General features: G+C 40.1%; 1 protein-coding gene across 2 annotated transcripts in view; it reads right to left on the minus strand.

Annotated features, from left to right (window-relative positions):
• Window positions 1-19,386, minus strand: part of PDE4B (phosphodiesterase 4B) — a 601,255-nt gene that overhangs the window by 119,337 nt on the left and 462,532 nt on the right. For both annotated transcript variants that reach the window (XM_024765581.1, XM_024765582.1), the window contains one exon: window positions 17,081-17,275. In XM_024765581.1, the coding sequence (XP_024621349.1) occupies window positions 17,081-17,275 (195 nt within the window). The remainder of the gene's footprint in view (window positions 1-17,080; window positions 17,276-19,386) is intronic.

Raw genomic sequence — 19,386 nt, forward strand, 5'->3', positions numbered from 1 at the left:
CTGTGTCATATAAGCTGTAATATGAAACTTCATCAGTGTTAGCAACACAAATGTTATACAAATTCTTCCACCTGGATATAAGGCAGGACTGATTTAGGTGCAGATGGGGATTTCAGGAACTTGAAAGAAAAAAACCCACCAGGTTCATGGCTCCTGGATGTACAGTGGCTATACCTAAAAACACTTGCAAGTAAGCATATATCTTCAGGGTATTTTCCCATTAAATAGCAGACCCAGAGTACTGTAATTCAGAGCAATTTGTGGATTTTGGTTGCCAGAGCCAGGAACTTCAAAAGGAGGGCTGCTCACAGGCACACACAGAGTTGGAAAAAATGGCCTAACAGTCTGGATAAAGGTTAACTTTGGATTTCCTCGCTTTTCTTGATTTGAACCACAGCCTTCATGCCATTTAAACACAGATTTCTGTCTGGAAATCCCATTACTTTTTGTTTTTAAGACAACTTTTTTCTTAAATTACCGAAGGAAAAGCTTTTAAGGGAGTGTAGTATAGGGACTGAACCTACTATTATATCATTGTCTCTCACTTTGTCCCAAAGATCTGATTAAGCTGAACCTAGTGTTACATAAATCTGTACTTAGGAATAGTCAAAAGCGTGTTTTCAGAAGTGCACTCTCTCTGACACATGCTTTGATACCTCTTCTTAAACCCGCATTCGGCAAGGTCTCCGTTAAAACCGTTAGAAGACAGGCTGGCCTGACCAGCAGACGCACAGTCAGGCCAATTCGCTATCACAGTGTAAATCCTAACAGTCGCACAGAAGGTGGTGGACAGTGAGTTTCCTTCACTGTCTGATCATCTTCTCTGTCTTCACGATCACCACACATATATGGCACCTTATTCGCTAACTACGGGAGTGCAACCAATGGTTATTAAACACCTGCCCGGTACCAGGCATTAGGTGAGGCCTAGGGATCCAGGGTTGGATAACACCTACATCCTTGGGGGCCTCTTCTCTGGCATGGGCTTTTACTTTGGGGTATTATTTAATACAATATTTTCCTTTCTACCTTGGTCTTTAGCTAGAAGTCCCCCTTCAGTTTCATTAAACTTCCTGTGCATCTGAATTGTACAGTGACTAAGTGACTATAAAAAGAACACTGACAAGAGTAAGCATCCTTTGAGTGATTACCATCTGTTAGCCCCTGCATAAAAACCTCACTTAATTCTTGTAACAAGAACTGGGGTAACGACTCTTATTCCCATTTTATAGATAATATCAACGCTCAGAGCAGGTAAGCAACTGCTTAACTAGCACACAGCTAATAAATGAAAGAACTAAGACCGATTCCAAAAATCTATGCTTTTAAACATTATGTTTCCTGTTTTATGACGACCCTGCCTAGTTGACTGAATTATACAGAACTCATGATCCCCACAACTTAAAACAGAGGAGACAGAAAAATGTCCAAAACACTGCAGTAGATATTATAAATACAGAATGAGAAATACAAACAATTAATACTTAATGGGGTGCAAAGGAGATGTGATAATTACAGATTAGACATAGTAGAAAAGGCTTGATTGAATGAGTGGTATTCGAGATGAACCTTGAAGGGCAGGCTTTAAAAGGCACGGATGGTAGGTGCTACTAATGAGAACAATGCAAGAACCGAGGCATTGAAATGGGAAAGTCCTGAACATGGAGATGCTTGGTGGCTGTTTAGAGCTGAGCAGTGACAGACATTTGTAGGGGATAAGACTTAAAGGCCCCCCCACACCCACGTTATGGACATTGTGGACAATGGTTGTGGAGCTGGTGCTCAACTCAGTAAAAGAAATGAGCCAGTGAAGGTTTCTAGTGAGATAGGCAAACAGAAAAGTGCTTTGGAAAGTATTGGGTTGACCAAAAAGTTTGTCTGTTTTTTTTTTTTTTGGCTGCGTTGAGTCTTTGTTGCTGCATGGGTTTTCTCTAGTTGCAGCGAGCGGGGGCTACTCTTTGTTGCAGTGTGCGGGCTTCTCATTGTGTGGCTTCTCTTGTTGTGGAGCACGGGCTCTAGGCACACAGGCTTCAGTAGCTGTGGCTCGCGGGCTCAGTAGTTGTGGCTCGCAGGCTCTAGAGTGCAGGCTCAGCAGTTGTGGCGCACGGGCTTAGTTGCTCCGCGGCACATGGGATCTTCCCGGACCGGGGATGGAACCCGTGTCCCCTGCATTGGCGGGTGGATTCTTAACCACTGAGCCACCAGGGAAGTCCCAGGTTTTTCCATAACATATTACGGAAAAATCTGAACAAACTTTTGGGCCAACGCAATAAAATGCTATGGATACAAGAGATGGATGGAAGAGAGGACAGAGCCAGGAAGATGGGTTAGGGGGATATCGCCGTCATTCGGATGAGAAGACATCGGTGAGGCAGAGGAAGAAACAGGAAAAGACAACTGGAATAGACCCTGAACGTCTTGCCAAGGACTTGGCATTGAATTGGATAAGGGGTCATAAAGAAATACTATTTTCAGTTTTAAAAATGGGTATCTGGGAAAATAGTGAAGTCGTTAGTAGAAGTTAAAAAGTGAGGATTTGGAGGAGACGTGTCACCTTCTCACATGTTGAGTTTTAAGGTATACATTGATATCCTGGTGGAAACAGCAAGTGGGAAGACTGAAATATGGGGGTTAGAGCTAGAGATTTAGGAGGTACCTACAACAGTGGGGCCCCTTAAAGCAATGGCAGGGAGTGGCTTCCTGGGGTGGGGTGTATAGAGAGAGAGAGTCAAAGGGAGAACCTCAGGGCTCTTGTTAAGAGAGGAGTAGTTGTGATAAATGCAGGGTGGTGAGCTATTACAAGAACTGCCCCTTCCCAAGCTATTTTTTGGAGATGGGTGAAATATCTTTCTATTTTTTCAGATTTCTGCTGTGAAGTTCACATTGTTCAGAAGACATCAGGGTGAACTAGGTATAAAATGACAGTGTTAGACTTAAGTAAGTCATCTATGGCTCCTGGATTTCTGGAGTCTACATGTCCAACAAAAGTTAGATAATACAAGCAAATCTCATACATATGTAGTACCTAAAGCTGATGTATTGTTGCATGAGTGGGGAGCTACTAAAACTAAAAAGCTACTAGTCATTAGTACAAACTAATGATTAAACACAGGTTAAAAGAAAAAACACATTAAGAGAGGGCTCGGTGTCAAAATGACTATTATCATGATATTTTGAAGTTTAGGAAAGCAGAACATTCAGAGGCAAGAGACGAATTTTCAGATCCCCAGCACTGGGTCCCTTAAAGAATTCGAGCAGTAAAAGCTAATGCTGTATATCAGACAGTAGTCGCTAGAGAAATGATCAGATAATTCTGATCATGATATTTTGAAGTTTATCATGATATTTTGAAGTTTAGGAAAGCAGAACATTCAGAGGCAAGAGACGAATTTTCAGATCCCCAGCACTGGGTCCCTTAAAGAATTCGAGCAGTAAAAGCTAATGCTGTATATCAGACAGTAGTCGCTAGAGAAATGATCAGATAATTCATAGATTACTCATAGCAATTTGAAGAAACAAAAGAAACTTCTACTTGAGTATAGCCAGATTATTTATAAAACCGTTCTAAATTTTTAAAATCATAATTTGGTACATTAATAATAAAATGCATGAATGTAACAAAACACTTGATTGGTTATGAAAACTGATGTACTTCTTAGTTGTCCAAACCACTAGAGCGGATAATACCTCTCAGGAACGAGGCCAGATATTCAGAACCGTGGCACGAGCATCATCTAGTGACAAAACTAGCACATTACAATTTTGTAGGATAATTGGAGATCAGAACTCTGTGGGTCTTAGAATTGAGTGTAGGTCTGCTCTCAACAATGAATGTTTTTCTAGGAAGCAAAAACGCTGCTTCCTACTGCTACGCTCTGGGTTTTATTAATATTAACTTCCTCTGTTTCATGACTACACGTACTTTTCTTGTAATACTAATTTTCGTCTGCCTTAGAGAGAGACATATGCTATTGTAGTTAAGAGCAGAGCTTTTGGAGCCAGACAGCGTTGGTTTGTTTCTCAGTTGCACTATTACTAACTATGAGACATTAGGCAACCTCTCTATGGCTCACTTTCTTCATCTGTAAAATAGAGTGTTGTGAGAATTAAATAAGTTATTATATATGTACAACTCTTACAACAGTGCTAGGCACATAAAGGCACTTTCATTAGTTATATTCGTATTAGTAGTAGGTATCATTATTTCATTATAGTAGGTATCATGTCTATCTTCCCAGCTGGTGAGAACTTCTTTAGGGTAGTCATTTCTGCCCCCATTACAATCAAGAGAACTAACATTTATATTGTACTTTACAGTTTACAAAGCATTTTCATGTCCCTTATTTCATGTGGTAAGAGTATGTTCTTGACCCTGGGGAATGGTGCAAGCACCTATCTTGTTGGTCAAGTCTGAAACCTTCTTTTCCCTCATCCCACAGTCAACCACCAACATCTGCTGATCCTAACTTGCAAATATTTATTAATCGCCCACTGGATCTGTTCTAATGTAGATCCCCATCCTTTAAGATGCAGATTACCGAAGCAGCTTCCCATTTGGCTCTTGGAAACATCTTTAGGCTTCTCCACCCTCCAAACTGTTCTTTTTTTTTTTTTTTTTTCCGTACGCAGGCCTCTCACTGCTGTGGCCTCTCCCGTTGCGGAGCACAGGCTCTGGACGTGCAGGCCCAGCAGCCATGGCTCACGGGCCCAGCCACTCCGTGGCATGTGGGATCTTCCCGGACCCGGGCACGAACCCACGTCCCCTGCATCGGCAGGCAGACTCTCAACCACTGCGCCACCAGGGAAGCCCCCAAACTGTTCTTTAGACTGCAATCACAGTTATCTTTCAAAAACATTCATCTGATTATGTATTTTCCTGTTTTAAAGCCTTTAGTAGCCCCCCACTGCTTGTCTGCAGCATAAATGCCAACTCCTCACATAGGCCCTTCGTGATGAGGGAACTGCTTACATGTCTAGCTTCGTCTCTCACCACTTCCTCATCCTCTCATGTTCTCTGCCTGAGCCGTATGGAGCTGTGGTCCCCCCAAATGTTCTTGACAACAAGAGAGTTAGTGAGCGCATAGCCCTTCCTCCTGCACACCTTTCTGCCTGGCTAACTCCTTTAGCTTAGCGGTAACCCCTCGAAGCAGGCTGCTCGCCTTGCCTGGCCAGATCTCTCAAAGTCCGGTGCATCCCTTTCCACAGACATTGCCCTTTTCCGAAGGTATTACAACTGCCTATTGACTTACTAATCTTTTAGTTCCCCTGAAGACAAAGAAAATGTCTCATTTGTTTGCAAAGTGCCTAAAGGTAAGTAAATTTTTGTTAAAAGAAAGGATGTATATAATCTTCATAACAGCTGGAAAGGCAGGCAGAGCAGAGATTCGTATCATTCTTTTTATTTTTCATCATTATTTAGAGTCTGTTTATGTACTGGATAACCATATAGTTTAATCATCTAGACTCCCGGGATTTAAGCCGTGATTCCCCATTTACTGGGCAGGTTACTTAACCTCTCTGTACTTCAGTGTCCTCATCTTTAAGACAAGAAAATTACAGTACCAACTACCTTGGGGTATAGGGATTAAATGAGTTAAAATATGTAAAGGACTTTAAATAGTATATAGGAAATGCTTAATAAACGTGTGCTTTTATTTACAGGTAATTTAGACACTACGAAAAATACTCAATGTCTTAAAGCCATGGTACTAGTAAGTATGATGGCTGTAACTCAAGTCTTAGACACCACATTGTACTTTTTTGGTAGTCCATCAATAAACAGGTCTTCCATTTAAGTGCGCTCTTATTTCTGCTTTTTCTCTTGGTTCTCAGATCTCATTTCCCTTGACTGCTCTCTCTAGAGACTACTTACATCTCATACAAATGGTGGCTTTAAAAAGTTCCTTGTCTGAGTAAGACTGCAAATGGGATGACCAAATGAAGGAAACATGGATCTTGCTTCCCTGTGGCTTTACTGGTAGGTAATTAAAACTTGGTCCTGTCCAGGGTGGTTCCCGCCACAGTTTGGGGTAATCTAACTGGCCTCACCAGTTTCCGGTACTTTATGTTCCTATTGGGAAATCTACACCTTGGTATACAAAGACATTACGCTAAAGATGACTACGACACAGGAAGGAAACAGAAACCAATAAATTATTGCCACATCTAGGAAAGCATGTGAAATTTCCTTTTGGGATCCAATGGTGATCTTGTTTTCTTTACTAGAAAGCATTCTTTACTAGAACGAAACAGAAACCAATAAATTATTGCCACATCTAGGAAAGCATGTGAAATTTCCTTTTGGGATCCAATGGTGTCTTTTTTTTTTTTTTTTTTTTTTTGCCATATGTGGGCCTCTTACTGTTGTGGCCTCTCCCGTTGCAGAGCACAGGCTCCGGACGCGCAGGCTCAGCGGCCATGGCTCACGGGCCCAGCCGCTCCACGGCATGTGGGATCTTCTTGGACCGGGGCCCGAACCCATGTCCCCTGCATCGGCAGGCGGACTCTCAACCACTGTGCCACCAGGGAAGCCCCAATCGTGATCTTGTTTTCTTTACTAGAAAGCATTATTTCAGTCTTGCTTTTGTTGCTGTATGCTAAAGCCACTTTTAATGTTCCATTTACTTTTTAACTCAATATCTTTTTCACTCATTCTCCCTGCCTATATGTTTCCTCCTGAAAGAGCTGAGAGGAGAAATTTTAAAAAGCTAGTTTTGTCTCTACTGTTAAGATTTAATGCTGAGGAATTATGCAAAGTTTTCTACCTCTTGTGTAAATTCGTGACTGTTCTGTTCTGGAGAGAGGGGCTCCTGAGCGGGGAACATGCTGCAGCCCCCATCCAGCAGCCTTCACGTCAAGACTCCAAATCTATTATTGTCCTTCTTTTTCTTGGCTTTATGGGTAGAAGGCAGGAGAAGCAGTAAGAGGTTCAGTGGCTGCTGCTCCTCTATTTCAAATCATCCTGAAGAGTAATAATCGGGTGAAATAGCTTTGAGAGCATTACTTCAGGTTAGCTCAAAATACCTGTGTAAAACTGGATTTTCCAACATGGTCCTGAAAAAATGAAATTTCAGAAGAATCTGGATATTCAAGTTCTACTTCTTGTTGTGTTGAGAAATATAAATTCCTAAACTGACAAACACATGAAAGTTTTACTGTCATGCTGAAATATTTGCAAAACAAAATTCTGGGCTATTTTTATTCACTCAAAGCTTTTAATATATCTTGTTATTAGTATCTTTGATAGGATGAGATCATGTTTACAACTGTGTTTTCTTGGGAAGGACCATTCTTTATTACCAAAGTGTGCCCTTACTATATTTTTAAGTTCTGGTTTGTTTTCTTTTTAATATCTTTATCAGAGTATAATTGCTTTACAGTACTGTGTTGGTTTCTGCTGTATAACAAAGTGAATCAGCTATACATATACATATATCCCCATATCCCCTCCCTCTTGCATCTCCCTCCCACCCTCCCTATCCCACCCCTCTAGGTGGTCACAAAGACCTATTCATGGGTCGATGGACAGTTAGGTTGCTTCCATGTCCTGGCGATTGGAAATAGTGATGCAATGAACATTGTGGTACATGACTCTTTTTGAATTATATATTTTTCAGAGTATATGCCCAGTAGTGGGATGGCTGGGTCATATGGTAGTTCTATTTTTAGTTTATTGGCAATCTTTATATCTTCTTTGGAAAAATGTCTGTTTAGGTCTTCTGCCCATTTTTGGATTGGGTTGTTTGTTCTTTTAATATTGAGCTGCATAAGCTGCTTGTAAACTTTGGAGATTAATTCTTGGTCCGTTGCTTTGTTTGCAAATGCTTTCTCCCATTCTGAGGGTTGTATAGGTATTTTATTAATTTCTCTTTCAGATTTCTCTTTCAGATTTAATTTCTCTTAAATTTCTTTAATTTCTCTTTCAGATTTCTCATCATTAGTGTATAGGAATGCAAGAGATTTCTGTGCACTAATTTTGCACCCTGCTACTTTAACAAATTCATTAATTAGCTCTAGTAGTTTTCTGGTGGCATCTTTAGGATTATCTATGTGTACTATCATGTCATCTGCAAACAATGACAGTTTTACTTCTTCTTTTCCAATTTGGATTCCTTTTATTTCTTTTTCTTCTCTGATGGTTGTGGCTAAAACTTCCAAAACTATGTTGAATAATAGTGGTGAGAGTGGGCAACCTTGTCTTGTTCCTGATCTTAGAGAAAATGGTTTCAGTTTTCACCATTGAGATTGGTGTTGGCTGTGGGTTTGTCATATATGGCCTTTATTATGTTGAGGTAAGTTCCCTCTATGCCTACTTTCCGGAGGGTTTTTTATCATAAATAGGTGTTGAATTTTGTCAAAAGCTTTTTCTGCATCTACTGAGATGATCATATGGTTTTTATTCTTCAGTTTGTTAACGTGGTATATCACATTGATTGATTTGCATATATTGAAGAATCCTTGCATTCCTGGGATAAAACCCATTTGATCATGGTGTATGATCCTTTTAATGTGCTGTTGGATTCTGTTTGCTAGTATCTTGTTGAGGATTTTTGCATCTATGTTCATTAGTGATATTGGCCTGTAATTTATTTTGTGCGTGTGTGACATGTTTGTCTGGTTTTGGTATCAGGGTGATGGTGGCCTTGTAGAATGAGTTTGGGAGTGTTTCTCCCTCTGCTATATTTTGGAAGAGTTTGAGAAGGATAGGTGTTAGCTGTTCTCTTAATGTTTGATAGAATTCACCTGTGAAACCACATATTCCTGGGCTTTGTTTGTTGGAAGATTTTTAATCACAGTTTCAATTTCAGTGCTTGTGATGGGTCTGTTTATATTTTCTATTTCTTCCTGATTCAGTCTCAGAAGGTTGTGTTTTTCTAAGAATTGGTCCATTTCTTCCAGGATGTACATTTTATTGGCATATAGTTGCTTGTAGTAATCACTCATGATCTTTCATATTTCTACAGTGTTAGTTGTTACTTCTTTTGCATTCCTAATTCTGTTGATTTGAGTCTTCTCCCTTTTTTTCCTGATGAGTGGATAATGGTTTATCAATTTTGATTATCTTCTCAAAGAAGCAGCTTTTAGCTTTATTGATCTTTGCTATTGTTTCCTTCATTTCTTTTTCATTTATTTCTGATCTGATCTTTATGATTTCTTTCCTTCTGGTAACTTTGGGGGGGGTTTGTTCTTCTTTCTCTAATTGCTTATTTTTTTTCTTTTGAACTTTATTTTATTTATTTTTTTATACAACAGGTTCTTATTAGTCATCCATTTCATACACATCAGTGTATGCATGTCAATCCCAATTTCCCAATTCATCCCACCACCACCACCACCACCCGCCGCTGCTTTCCCCCCTTGTCCATACATTTGTTCTCTACATCTGTGTCTCAATTTCTGCCCCACAAACCGGATCATCTGTACCATTTTTCTAGATTCCACATATATGCTTTAATATGTGATATTTGTTTTTCTCTTTCTGACTTACTTCACTCTGTATGACAGTCTCTAGATTCATCCACATCTCTACAAATGACCCAATTTTGTTCCTTTTTGGCTGATTAATATTCCATTGTATATATGTACTACATCTTCCTTATCCATTCATCTGTCTGTCAATGGGCATTTAGGTTGCTTCCATGACCTGGCTATTGTAAATAGTGCTGCAATGAACATTGGGGTGCATGTGTCTTTTTGAATTATGGTTTTCTCTGGGTATATGCCCAGTCGTGGGATTGTTGGGTAATATAGCAATTCTATTTATAGTTTTTGAAGGAACCTCCATACTGTTCTCCATAGTGGCTGTATCAGTTTACATTCGCACCAACAATGCATGAGGGTTCCCTTTTCTCCACACCCTCTTCAGCATTTGTTATTTGTAGATTTTCTGATGATGCCCATTCTAACTGGTGTGAGGTAATACATCATTATAGTATTGATTTGCATTTCTCTAATAGCTAGTGATGTTGAGCAGCTTTTCATGTGCTTCCTGGGATCTGTATGTCCTCTTTGGAGAAATGTCTATTTAGGTATTCTGCCCGTTTTTTGATTGGGTTGTTTGTTGTTTTGATATTGAGCTGCATGAGCTGTTTATATATTTCGGAGATTAATCCTTCGTCCGTTGATTCGTCTGCAAATATTTTTCACATTCTGAGGGTTGTCTTTTTGTCTTGTTTCCTTTGCTTTGCAAAAGCTTTTAAGTTTTACTAGGTCCCATTTGTTTAGTTTTGTTTTTATTTCCATTACTCTAGGAGGTGGATCAAAAAAGATCTTGCTGTGGTTTATGTCAAGGAGTGTTCTTCCTATGTTTTCCTCTAAGAGTTTTATAGTTTCTGGTCTTACATTTAGGTCTCTAATACATTTTGAGTTTATTTTTGTGTATGGTGTTAGGGAGTGTTCTAATTTCATTCATTTCCATGTAGCTGTCCAGTTTCCCAGCACCACTTATTGAAGAGACTGTCTTTTCTCCATTGTATATCCTTGCCTCCTTTGTCATAGATTAGTTGACCATAGATGCATGGGGGTTTATCTCTGGGCTTTCTATCTTGTTCCATTGATCTGTGTTTCTGTTTTTGTGTCAGTACCATATTGTCTTCATTACTGTAGTTTTGTAGTATAGTCTGAAGTCAGGGAGCCTGATTCCTCCAGCTCTGTTTTTTTCCCTCAAGACTGCTTTGGCTATTCGGGGTCTTCTTTGTCTCCATACAAATTTTAAGATTTTTTGTTTTAGTTCTTTAAAAAATGCCACTGGTAGTTTAATAGGGATTGCATTGAATCTGTAGATTGCTTTGGGTAGTATAGTCTTTTTCACAATATTGATTCTTCCAATCCAAGAACATGGTATATCTCTCCATCTGTTTGTATCATCTTTAATATCTTTCAACAGTGTCTTATAGTTTTCTGCATAAAGCTCTTTTGTCTCTCTAGGTAGGTTTATTCCTAGGTATTTTTTTCTTTTTGTTGCAATGGTAAATGGGAGTACTTCCTTAATTTCTCTTTCAGATTTTTCATCATTAGTGTATAGGAATGCAAGAGATTTCTGTTCATTAATTTTGTATCCTGCTAGTATACCAAATTCATTGATTAGCTCTAGTAGTTTTCTGGTGGCATCTTTAGGATTCTCTATGTATAGTATCACATCATCTCCAAACAGTGATAATTTTACTTTTTCTTTTCCAATTTGTATTCCTTTTATTTCTTTTTCTTCTGTGATTGCCGTGGCTAGGACTTCCAAAAGTATGTTGAATAATAGTGACGAGAGTGGACATCCTTGTCTTGTTCCTGATCTTAGAGGAAATGTTTTCAGTTTTTCACCATGGAGAGTGATGTTTGCTGTGGGTTCATCGTATATGGCCTTTATTAGGTTGAGGTAGGTTCTCTCTATGACCACTTTCTCGAGAGCTTTTATGATAAATGGGTGTTGAATTTTGTCAAAAGCTTTTTCTGCAACTATTGAGATGATCATATGGTTTTTATTCAATTTGTTAATATGCTGTATCATATTGATTGATGTGTGTATATTGAAGAATCCTTGCATGCCTGGGATAAACCCACTTGATCATGGTGTATGATCCTTTTAATGTGTTGTTGGATTCTGTTTGCTAGTCTTATGCTGAGGATTTTTGCATTTATATTCATCGGTGATATTGATGTGTAATTTTCTTTTTTTGTAGTATCTTTGTCTGTTTTTGGTATGAGGGTGATGGTGGCCTTATAGAATGAGTTTGGGAGTGTTCCTTCCTCTGCAATTTTTTGGAAGAGTTTGAGAAGGATGGGTGTTAGCTCTTCTCTAAATTTTTGATAGAATTCACCTGTAAAGCCATCTGGTCCTGGACTTTGTTTGTTGGAAGTTTTTAATCACAGTTTCAATTTACTTACTTGTGATAGGTCTGTTCATATTTTCTATTTCTTCCTGCTTCACTCTTGGAAGGTTATACCTCTCCTAGAATTTGTCCATTGCTTCCAGGTTGTCCATTGTATTGGCATAGTGTTGCTCACAGTAATCTCTTGTATTTCTGCAGTGTCTGTTGTAACTTCTCCTTTTTCATGTCTAATTTTATTGATTTGAGTCCTCTGCCTCTTTTTCTTGATGAGTCTGGGTAATGGTCTATCAATTTTGTTTCTCTTCTCAAAGAAACAGCTTTTGGTTTTATAGAATCTTTGCTATTTTCCCCTTGTTTCTGCTTCATTTATTTATTCTCTGATCTTTATGATTTCTTTCCTTCTACTAACTTTGGGTTTTGTTTGTTCTTCTTTCTCCAGATCCTTTAGGTGTAAGGGTAGATTGTTTATTTGAAATTTTTCTTGTTTCTTGAGGTAGGCCTGTATAGCTATAAACTTCCCTCTTATAACTGCGTTTGCTGCATCCCACAGGTTTTGGATCATCGTGTTTTCATTATCATTTGTCTCTAGGTATTTTTTGATTTCCCCTTTGATTTTTTCAGTGATCTTTTGGTTATTTAGTAACGTATTGTTTAACCTCCATTTGTTTGTGTTTCTTATGTTTTTTCCTCTGTAATTCATTTCTAATCTCATAGCACTGTGGTCAGAAAAGATGCTTGATATGATTTCAATTTTCTTAAATTTACCAAGGCTTGATTTGTGACCCAACATATGGTCTATCCTGGAGAATATTTCATGCACAGTTGAGAAGAAAGTGTATTCTCTTGCTTTTGGATGGAATGTCCTATAAATATCAATTAAGTCCATCTTGTTTAATGTCTCATTTAAGGCTTGTGTTTCCTTATTTATTTTCATTTTGGATGATCTGTCCATTGGTGAAAGTGGGATGTTAAAGTCCCTTACTATTATTGTGTTACTGTCGATTTCCCATGTTATGGCTGTTAGCATTTGTCTAATGTAATGGGGTGCTCCTATGTTGGGTGAATAAATATTTACAATTGTTATATTTTCTTCTTGGATTGATCCCTTGATCATTATGTAGTGTCCTTCTTTGTCTCTTGTAACATTCTTTATTTTAAAGTCTATTTTGTCTGATATGAGAGTTACTACTTCAGCTTTCTTTTGATTCCCATTTGCATGGAATATCTTTTTCCATCCCCTCACTTTCACTCTGTATGTGTCCCTAGGTCTGAAGTGGGTGTCTTGTAGACAGCATATTTATGGATCTTGTTTCTGTATCCATTCAGCCAGTCTATGTCTTTTGGTTGGAGCATTTAATCCATTTACATTTAAGGTAATTTTCAATATGTATGTTCCTATTACCATTTTCTTAATTATTTTAGGTTTGTTATTGTAGGTCTTTTCCTTCTCTTTTGTTTCCTGCCTAGAGAAGTTCCTTTAGCATTTGTTGTAAAGCTCTTTTTGTGGTGCTGAATTCTCTTAGCTTTTGCTTGTCTGTAAAGGTTTTAATTTCTCTGTTGAATCTGAACGAGATCCTTGCTGGGTAGAGTAATCTTGGTTGTAGTTTTTTCCCTTTCATCAATTTATATATGTCCTGCCACTTCCTTCTGGCTTGCAGAGTTTCTGGTGAAAGATCAGCTGTTAACCTTATGGGAGTTCCCTTGTATGTTATTTGTCATTTTTCCCTTGCTGCTTTTAATATTCTTTTCCTTGTATTAATTTTTGATAGTTTGATTAATATGTGTCTTGGCATGTTTCTCCTTGGATTTATCCTGTATGGGACTCTCTGTGCTTCCTGCACTTGATTGACTATTTCCTTTCCCATATTAGGGAAGTTTTCAACAATAACCTCTTCAAATATTTTCTCAGTCCCTTTCTTTTTCTCTTCTTCTTCTGGAACCCCTATAATTCGAATGTTGGCACATTTGAAATTGTCCCAGAGGTCTCTGAGACTGTCCTCATTCTTTTTTCTTTATTTTGCTCTGTGGTAGTAATTTCCATTATTTTATCTTCCAGGTCACTTATCTGTTTTTCTGCCTCAGTTTTTCTGATATTGATTCCTTCTAGAGAATTTTTAATTTCATTTATTGTGTTGCTCATCATTGTTTGTTTGCTCTTTAGTTCTTCTAGGTCCTTGTTAAACGTTTCTTGTATTTTCTCTATTCTATTTCCAAGATTTTGGATCATCTTTACTATCATTACTCTGAATTCTTTTTCAGGTTAACTGCCTATTTCCTCTTCATTTGTTTGGTCTGGTGGGTTTTTACCTTGCTCCTTCATCTGCTGTGTATTTCTGTGTCTTCTCATTTTGCTTAACTTACTGTGTCTGGGGTCTCCTTTTCGCAGGCTGCAAGTTCATAGTTCCCCTTGTTTTTGGTGTCCGCCCCCAGTGGTTAAGGTTGTTTCAGTGGACTGTGTAGGCTTCCTGGTGGAGGAGACTAGTGCCTGTGATCAGAGGATGAAGCTGGATCTTATCTTTCTGCTGTGCAGGACCACGTCCGGTGGCGTGTTTTGGGATGTTTGTGCCCCTTTTATGATTTTAGGTAGCCTCTCTGATAATGGGTGGGGTTGTGTTCCTGTCTTGCTAGTTGTTTGGTATGGGGTGTCCAGCACTGGAGCTTGCTGTTTTATGAGTTGCAATGCATCTTAGCATTGAGACGGCAGACCCTGCGAGAGCTTTCACCAATAGATGTTATGTGGGGCCTGGAGGTCTCTGGTGGTCCAATGTCCTGAACTCAGCTCTGCTACCTCAGAGGCTCATGCCTCTTACCTGGCCAGAGAACCCAGACCCTTTTGGGAAGTGTGAGGTCTTCTGCCAGCCTTCAGTAGGTGTTCTGTAGGAGTTGTTCCACATGTAGATGTATTTTTGATGTATTTGTGGGGAGAAAGGTGATCTCCACATCCTACTCCTCCACCATCTTGAAGGTACTTGCTCTTGTTTTTTTTAAGGGAGAATGATACTAGTTAACTTACATATATAATCCTTACTTGCCTAAATCTAAAGTTGGCAACTCTATGTAGGTTCTAAAGTTAGGGGAGAATTTTTCCTGGTTGGTAAAATTGAAAAGAGGGTAACCATTAGTATTAGGGACCTGAACGCAGAGTCGTTCAGAACTAGATGTCTGTTTCTACAGCTATAGACTGAGTTGGACTGTGGTCTTGAAAGTCTCTTCATGTTCAAAATTTCTATAACCTTTTTGTCCTAAGTAAGGAATCACTGGAGTTTAATCTGAAATTTGGTTAGAACCTGCTGGGAAGCCTCTGAGTGATGCTGAGATGCATCAGGCTGTTTGTCAGGAGTCTGGGGGGTGGGAGGAGGCATTAGCTGCCTTCCAAAGCTAGTCTTTCACCAGTGAAGCACTATGTGAATGAAGCTCTAATTACTTCAGCTCAACACATCTCCTATGCTCTCCCTTGGGAGAGTCCAGAAAGCTGTTTGTTTTGGTGGAAGAGAGACTTCCAGGGATGTTCACTGTCAAAGCCCCCATCCAAACCTTGGTCAGAAACTTCCTTGGTTCTACATGATCTACAGCAAAGAGGTTACCTCTACTCCACTCATGTTTTCTACCTGATAGGAGAGGTTCTACTTTGCAGTTTGTAAAACATAGGTAAATAAAGTCCCAAAGTTTTGCCTATGGTCTTTCTTAGCTACATCAAGGTATATAGCATGGCATAGAATCATGGGGGAGGGGCAGGTTTCTCATTTTTCAGAGTCTTCGTTTCATCATCTATAGAGTGGAGATAATAATGGTGCCTACCTGACGAGACTTTTGTAAAGATTAAAAGAGATAACGTATGTAAATGAACAGGGCCCTATAGTAAGCACTCACTAAATGTTTCCTTCCACACGGTAGCAGTGTTCCTCTTATCTTTCTTATTTAACTGTAACCTCCCTGAGAGCATGCAAACTTTTAGAGAATAATGTCTGTTTTTAAAGCATCTGTGATTTTTTCCCACTGTTCTGCTCACCTTTTATGCTCAAAGCCTGGCACACTGCATGGCACAAAGGAGAACTTCAGTAAATTTTTGCCAAATTAGTGGATAAATGAATTTTGGTCCACCCAATGATTGAGATATTTTAGGGCATGAGTGCCTCTGTTAAAATTAGCTGGCGTAAATGCTCTGGAGAATACTTTTTTTTTTTTTGGCGGTTACGCAGGCCTCTCACTGTTGTGGCCTCTCCCGTTGCGGAGCACAGGCTCCGGACGCACAGGCTCAGCAGGCATGGCTCACAGGCCCAGCCGCTCCGCGGCATGTGGGATCTTCCCGGACCGGGGCACGAACCCGTGTCCCCTGCGTCGGCAGGCGGACTCTCAACCACTGCACCACCAGGGAAGCCCCCTGGGGAATACTTTTTATTGGTAGCTTTAAAATGCTCCCTGCCCCTTTCACAAGAGGGTGACCCTTTTTAGCTTCCTTTCCAACAGCAGAAGAGAGCCCAGTGGAATTTTCCAGACTGGAGACTTTAGAGAGCTACTGATATTTTTATAACATATGATGTTAAATACAATTGTACATGTGCCTAGAGACCTTTTAAGGCATGAATTCCAGCATCCAATTTTATTTGGTTTCAGAAACTTAATAAACAAGTAACACAACCCACTCGTTGTTCTTTAAATAAAAATTAGAGATCTCCAATTAATAGCAGCAAAACAGAAACATCAGCCATGCTTAATAGGGCGGTGGAGTATGTTCTGTCTCACCCAGGAGTCAGGCAACAAGTGGGCATTGTGTTAAGGTTCCAAAGAAGGGACACAGACACGTGACTAGATGACAGCTTATTAAATGTCGCCCAGCAAAGGCCACTCAGACAGGATGCGTGTCACCAACCACCATTTTCCTTCTCTGCTGTAGCCTCATGCAAACTGCGCATGCCTTGGAAAGTTTGAGTGTGGTTTGCAAACAGTGTTAAGGTTCTCATGCCATAAACAATTCAGCAGTTCAGGAAATGAAGCCAAATAATAATAATATTTTTTAAGTGTCAATAACCGAAGTAAATCAAACACTGTTGCCTAAGGTTTTAAACACTCTTGGGAACCCCGGCTACATATTTCTCATGCAAGAGAGCATTAATAACCTTAAGGTTGTCACCTCTGCTCTGTTCATTTTTCTCCTCCCTCTTTCCTGTGGGTTAAAGGGGAACAGTGCCGCTGCTCTGATGTGATGGGGTTAAAGTTGAGGTAAGTGTGAAACTGGGAGCCAGACAGCTCGTACTTACTGCTCGCTTGGAAGTGAAGAGTTTCTCGACATTGCCTTTGGTGACAAGTCATAGTCACTGTCTGATCTGTAGAGAAAGGACTCTCTGCGCTGGCTGTGCCCGGGAAAGGTGGCATGAAGCACCAGCCCAGAGGAAGAGCTGGCCTGGGGATCCAGCGGGCTCCGACCTGGGGAAGGGCCATTTTCCACATCAAAGCTTAAAGAAAAAGAAGAAAACTGGTCACATGAGAAACATAGAGAAGGGCATCTGACATACATACATGGAGAACCCATGCATGCCAGGCACTTTACACAGCACTTCACACTTCATGGAAAGTTTTAAGGCTCCAAATAGCTCTGAGTTGCAGTCATTCTCATTTTTATACAAACGGAACAGTCCCACAGAAGTTCAGTCATCAGCAGAGACTGGAGCCAGGATTTGACCCTGGGAGCAAAGTCCCATGGCCTTTCAGCAGCATAAGCAACATTGACAAATTCATAAAATAAACTGTTGATAATAAGCGACTCCAGATATAGCATCTAACACAGCTCTAAGTGCTAGACACTCAACTATTACTTGAATGAGTCTTCTTAGCTGGGAGGCTTCTTCCTGCCATGAATAAATATCACAGTCTCATTAAAGATACAATGTGCACATTTCTGAATGTTTCAGGAACAAAGTGCTATCCTGAAAACATCCACTGGCTGATTAAACCGGAGGCCCAGTCTGACACTTAATATTCATATGCAAGTTTAAGCACACACAATGACTTAATTAATCTAATAATGCCGAATAGCCCTCCAGGGGTGCAGAGCTTTCTCTCTGGAGGAGGATACAGCTACTGACTCTGGCAGAGGAGTGCCATTGAGATTTCTGGTCAGTCTACCTCACTCTGGAAAGGTACCCTCAAGTCCAGAATTATTTGAACAAGCTCTGATCAATGAACACACAGGTGGGAGCAGTAGACATTTTGGCTGTTGTTTTCTCTCTCCTGGTCCTGGTGTTACTTGAGGCACTGTGTCCTTCCCATGCTCTCCACCATCCCCTATGCATTTTTCCTGCATGCACAACCTCCCTTAGCCTCAGATTGACGGTAACCCTCTTGCCTAGTATTTCTCTAGACCACTCACTGCTCTCTGGCTAAAGCTCTGCAGAAAGGTGTTGGAGAAGGTACGGGGCTAAGGATGCTCTCTTTTCCAAGCTGGACCACAGCAGCGGGCTTCCTTTATACTCATCCAGCTGCCATAATTTATTTCTACATTTGTGGTTCTTTTCGTTCACTAGTTCTTATAGCCTTCTCTCTTGGGGTGTATTTTGGTAAAATTTTTTTAGTTTATAAATTGCTTTCTCATCTATCATTCCATTTACAACCCTTATCACGACCCTGTGAAGTATGTATTATGATCTCAGTCTACATTTGAGGAAAATGAGGCTTAGAGAGATTTTAAACACCAGCTCAAAATCACAGGCTAGTAACTGTACAGTAAGAATTGCAAAACCCAAGTCTTCCAATTCAGGCTTCTACAACCTCAGAGTTCAGTAATCACAGAACTCCAGAACGGCTCACTGGGTCACTGAGTGCAATTTCCCCTCAGTCTCTACATTCAAGCGAAACGTGTGTTTGGTATGTAGAGAGTAAATCGGATTATGAGCAACCTTGGCTGTTATCTTGGATGAAGACAAGGGAGGCAGTAAATTACCCTGAGTCTGTAGGTTTCACTGAAACAGGAAAAGAAGAAATGAAAGAATTCAGGGTCATAATCCTTCCCTGGAGACCATTCCGAGAAGCTGCTTTTAGCCAACCCACAAACTCCAGGTGTCTGATAAGAAGCAGTAAGTGAGAATCTCCAGTTAAGAGAACAAGGAAGAGCCATAACAATCCAATGTATGTATTTGGGCTTTCACGGTACTGCAGATGGATTTTCACAGCAGGCTCACGGTCTGGGATGGGACTGTCTTTCAGAGACTGCAGGCAAGCAGGCAGGTGGGCAATCACTCACACACTTCAGCCTGTTTGCCAGCCTGCCTGGAGGTAGAGCTATGTTGTAAGGCAAATACATTGCAGCAAGTGAAAATATAACGTAAGCTGACTTGCACACTTTCCTTGGGTGAGATCTATACTAGTTGCTGAGCAAAATAAAAGAGCTCCTTTGTGGATAAGGACTCCTTTGTGCCACCCAGAGCTTGTAGAACTAGGACTTGATGCTGGCTCTGAACTCTTTTTAAGGACAAAGAGGGAAGGCTCTTAAAAGGTAAAGATGGGACTACATAAAGCTTAAGAGTGGGCATAGGGCTTCCCTGGTGGCGCAGTGGTTGAGAGTCCGCCT

The sequence above is a fragment of the Neophocaena asiaeorientalis genome, unplaced genomic scaffold, assembly GCF_003031525.2.
Source record: "Neophocaena asiaeorientalis asiaeorientalis breed wild unplaced genomic scaffold, Neophocaena_asiaeorientalis_V1.1 scaffold31, whole genome shotgun sequence".
Taxonomy (NCBI): domain Eukaryota; kingdom Metazoa; phylum Chordata; class Mammalia; order Artiodactyla; family Phocoenidae; genus Neophocaena; species Neophocaena asiaeorientalis.